At 38.2% G+C, this 3,828-nt stretch overlaps 1 protein-coding gene across 1 annotated transcript; it reads right to left on the bottom strand.

Moving 5' to 3' along the window:
* Positions 1-638: 638 nt before the first annotated feature.
* Positions 639-2,685, bottom strand: LOC142618889 (NAC domain-containing protein 2-like). Its single transcript, XM_075791930.1, has 3 exons — positions 2,412-2,685; positions 2,012-2,286; positions 639-1,548 (listed from the first exon to the last, which is right to left on the bottom strand). The coding sequence occupies exons 1-3, from the start codon at positions 2,569-2,571 to the stop codon at positions 1,117-1,119; spliced, it is 867 nt and encodes a 288-aa protein (XP_075648045.1). The 5' UTR covers positions 2,572-2,685; the 3' UTR covers positions 639-1,116.
* Positions 2,686-3,828: the final 1,143 nt, after the last annotated feature.

The raw sequence follows: 3,828 nt of genomic DNA, 5'->3' as shown, positions 1-3,828 counted from the left end.
TAAGGGATCTCCGTCTTTAGGGGGAGGACCACTAATAACCTCCACAATTATTACAAGGTAAATGATACTTGAAAGCAAAACTTGCATCATAAGTAACATGCTCTTTCGTTTTCTACTTGCTCTTATCCGTTTCCTTTTCTAATTCACCCGTTTCCTTTTCTAATTCACACAGCAGATGGATGGAATTCACCTACTAATTTTGCTATCATCCCCAACACAAGGAAAGAGCATTTGCATCCATCAAAATAGAAAAAAGTATCAATTTTACATATTTATGTTCTAAAATCACTTACATAAAATGTGTAAATTTATAAAATTACTACAATAATTAATATTTTTTAATTTGCATTTTGTTTTCTATTTTTAACTTACGGAGAATAAAAGAAGAAACGAATAATAATGGTATGTGAAGAAAAAATTAATATTTTAATATAATGTAGTGCAAAATAGATAATATGATATTGGGTATTTTAAAAGATATGTATATAAAATAGAAAAAAAAAAACAAGTTCTTATGTTAAAATAATATATATAAATTTTTTTTGACCTGGATGTCATAAATATAATATATTCCTTGTGGAAAAAAGTACAAAAGTTATTCATAAAATAAAAGAAACATGAAAAAAAAAATACTAATATGAGAGAGAGATGGGTGGCATTGCTTTCAAATGACAACTAGATTACAATGAAAATCTACTACAAATATGAGAATTTTGAAAGCCCAAAATGGGCTTCCTAAAACTATCATGTGAGCACACATAACAACATGTCTCTATACATGATGTGTACACATGCTAATGTTGTATGTATGTAATTCCACCATACACCGTCTGATCAAACCATGATCAACCCTTCAAAACACACGTGGCGGCCACTATGGACCCCCACAATACAATTCATTTTTTTTTTTTTTTTTTTTGGGGTCAAATACAATTCATCTTTCATTTTCATTTTCTAGCATTCTAAACATTTTCAACACTATTCAATATCCACGCTCCCAGAGCCACAGGCACACTCATAGACTTTTCTGTCTCGTGTACCACCTACCCCACCCAACAAATGTATCAGCAGCCCCTCTAAACGGTACCGTATTAATAAATAAGGCGGGGCCCCACTTCAAAATGTCTTCGGCAGATACATGAACATATCCTGCAACGGCGACATCTGACTACTACTCCCACCCTGGAATTGCGAAACAAACCCATTGTCCATGGCATCCATGTAATTAAACGGAAAATCTAGGTTCTTTTCCCAGTACTTCGGCTCGCTCTGCACCTCGCACGTAAACTCAGGCGATACCACGTGCTCCGAGCAGCTCGAGTCCGTGTGCAGCCGCGGCACCGAATCCGACGTGTCAAAGTACGCGTATTCATTCGCCGTAGCCGCCGGAGGAGCCGCCGGTGGCGGCAGCGCACTCGTATTCAAAATCACCGGCTTCTTGTCCTCCATTTCCGAGTTGTTATGCATTTTGTTATTAGCATTCAATACCTCTTGCTTCTCCAGAGTGCCCTTCTTGTTGTATATACGACACAAAACCCAATCATCCAGCTGGAAAAGAAAAAAACACAACCGTTGGATCAGAATAGATCGATCAAAATCGATATATAATCAGAAGATTCTTTTATAGATAAGAAGGAATATTTTCCTTAATGAGAAAGTATTAGATTAATTTCGCTATCGCGTCCGGATTATGTCAGAGTCATTAAAGTAAGCTAATTGGCGCCACTTATATCATGTGGTGGACCACACGATCGGTGAAGAACTCGCTTTCAATTAAAAACAACGTTAAATCTAGTCCGTTCATTTCATTAAGAGCGTATTTATTTTTGTTTTTTTGGCAGTGGAATGGAATCCTAACAAGGACAGAAACGTCCAACTGGTATTGAGACAACAACAGTCAAATCATCATCCCTGACGTATGCCTACCATGCATCGAAATGTCCATTTTGTCCCTACTCATAATTACAGTAATCTCCATAAGGTAAAAATGTAAAAAAAATTAAAAATATACCCTTAAGCTGTTCTTTTTGCGAGCAGAGCGATCCACATCGGCGAGCCGATACTCATGCATAATCCAATTGGTTTTCTCTCCTCTAGGAGCTTTTCCAGCATAGAAAACCAGAGCCTTCTTGATCCCAACCGCCTTCGGATTCCCGATCGGCTTATCAGCTCCAGTAGCCTTCCAGTACCCAGTTCCGGCCGCCCGATTCGGCCTTGAACCGTTCGGGTACTTCCGGTCTCGAGGCGAAAAGAAGTACCACTCTTTCTCTCCGTACAAAGCCTTACCTGTTAATTTAAATCATACCACCACATCAATAAACAAATATAAATACAGAACAATATCCTTATAACTCAATTCTATAGCTTTATAACTCAACTCACGCGTTCATGGTAAAAAGAGAAAAAATTACCAGGAAGTTCCCATGGATCGTATTTGTAGAGGTCGATCTCAGCTATAATAGGCACAGCAATAGGCTGTGAAGCACATTTACGGCAGAGATAGTGCATGACAAGCTCTTCATCAGTAGGGTGAAACCTGAACCCAGGAGGTAAAACTAACTCAGTCGACATTTTTTTTTTTTTTTTACCTTCCTAAAAAACTCTCTCTCTCTCTACAAAATAAATTTTTTTTGTTCTTCTCACTTGTTTGGAGTAAGCTTTGACGGCGCTTGAAACTTAGCACGCAAGGGAGAGGAGGGAATTTATAGGGAAGGAAAGGGAGGCGAAGGGGACACGTGGCGAAATAGGAGGGAGGGGAGGTTCTAGAAGACACGTGGGCGATAACGTCTGTGCGGACTGCGGACTAAGGGAGAAAAGCAGCCGGGACAGGTGGCGAGTGAGTAAGTGCGGTGCGTGCGTGTACATTGCCCACAATTTTGTCACTGCTTACGTCAACTATTTTGGACTGGTGTGGGGGAGAGAGTCGGTCTGGGACCCACTATCAGTCAGTCACACTTGGGATTCGCGTTTTAGTCGGCGGGTTGTTTTGTTTTAGATTTTCGCTTTTTGGCTTTCTTTCTTTTTTCCAGCGGTGTTCGAGCCGACGGTTTCACGGGGATCGTGGGTACACCTCAGCACTGCCTATTGCCGTGTGTTTACGCTGATGTATTTGCACAAAATTTTATTTTTTAGTTTCACTTTTTTAAGTAAAATAATATATATATTGAAAATATTTTTAAAAACGAGACTGAAACAGGGGTAATTTTAAGCTAATGCAATATCCTCTAATTACCCAAATAGAAAGGGTCATTTTTGTATAGTTTGTGATTGGATATAATTATTGAGATTTTTTATTAGATAAATATTTTTAGGATTTTGCTAATGTGTGTCCTAAGGGCACACAATAATTATTTATTTTTGAAAAAAAAAATTTCAGAAATTGAAAAAGTATTAATAGTTTTTTCAATTTTCGAAAAAATTTTACCATAAATTAGTAGTTTTGGGGTGATAGAGTATTTGTAAGTGCACAATTGCACCTGGACCCAAAAAAAATTATGGGCTCAGGCCTAATGAGCCTTAAACAATAAAATTTGTAGAGCGTGGGTTTGAAATCTAGATTAAAGGTACTGAGAACTTGATAACAGGCTTTGGTGTGCAAATACTTGTAAATAATGAATAGTAATTGCCGATGGACCTCCTCGGACGTGAGCCGAGGACTACTGTTATATTATTTCTCTTTCTTTTTTCAAGATTACAATTATTAAAATCCCCCCCTCTAGCTACAGACTGGCCCCCTTTAAATACTTCATTCCCTGACACTTTATCCATGTGTTGCTCAAACCCCTTCCCCCTAGATATTTCTTCCCTTAGTGCATTTGAATAGTGACC

Source organism: Castanea sativa, chromosome 12, assembly GCF_040712315.1.
Source record: "Castanea sativa cultivar Marrone di Chiusa Pesio chromosome 12, ASM4071231v1".
Classification (NCBI taxonomy): domain Eukaryota; kingdom Viridiplantae; phylum Streptophyta; class Magnoliopsida; order Fagales; family Fagaceae; genus Castanea; species Castanea sativa.
This window is presented reverse-complemented; position numbering and strand designations above follow the sequence as displayed.

Coding starts and splice junctions, on each gene's coding strand:
- LOC142618889 (XM_075791930.1), bottom strand. CDS start 2,571: ATGTCGACTGAGTTAGTTTTACCTCCTGGGTTCAGGTTTCACCCTACT. Junction 2,287..2,411: donor CGATCCATGGGAACTTCCTG/GTAATTTTTTCT, acceptor TTAAATTAACAG/GTAAGGCTTTGTACGGAGAG. Junction 1,549..2,011: donor GCAAAAAGAACAGCTTAAGG/GTATATTTTTAA, acceptor TTTCTTTTCCAG/CTGGATGATTGGGTTTTGTG.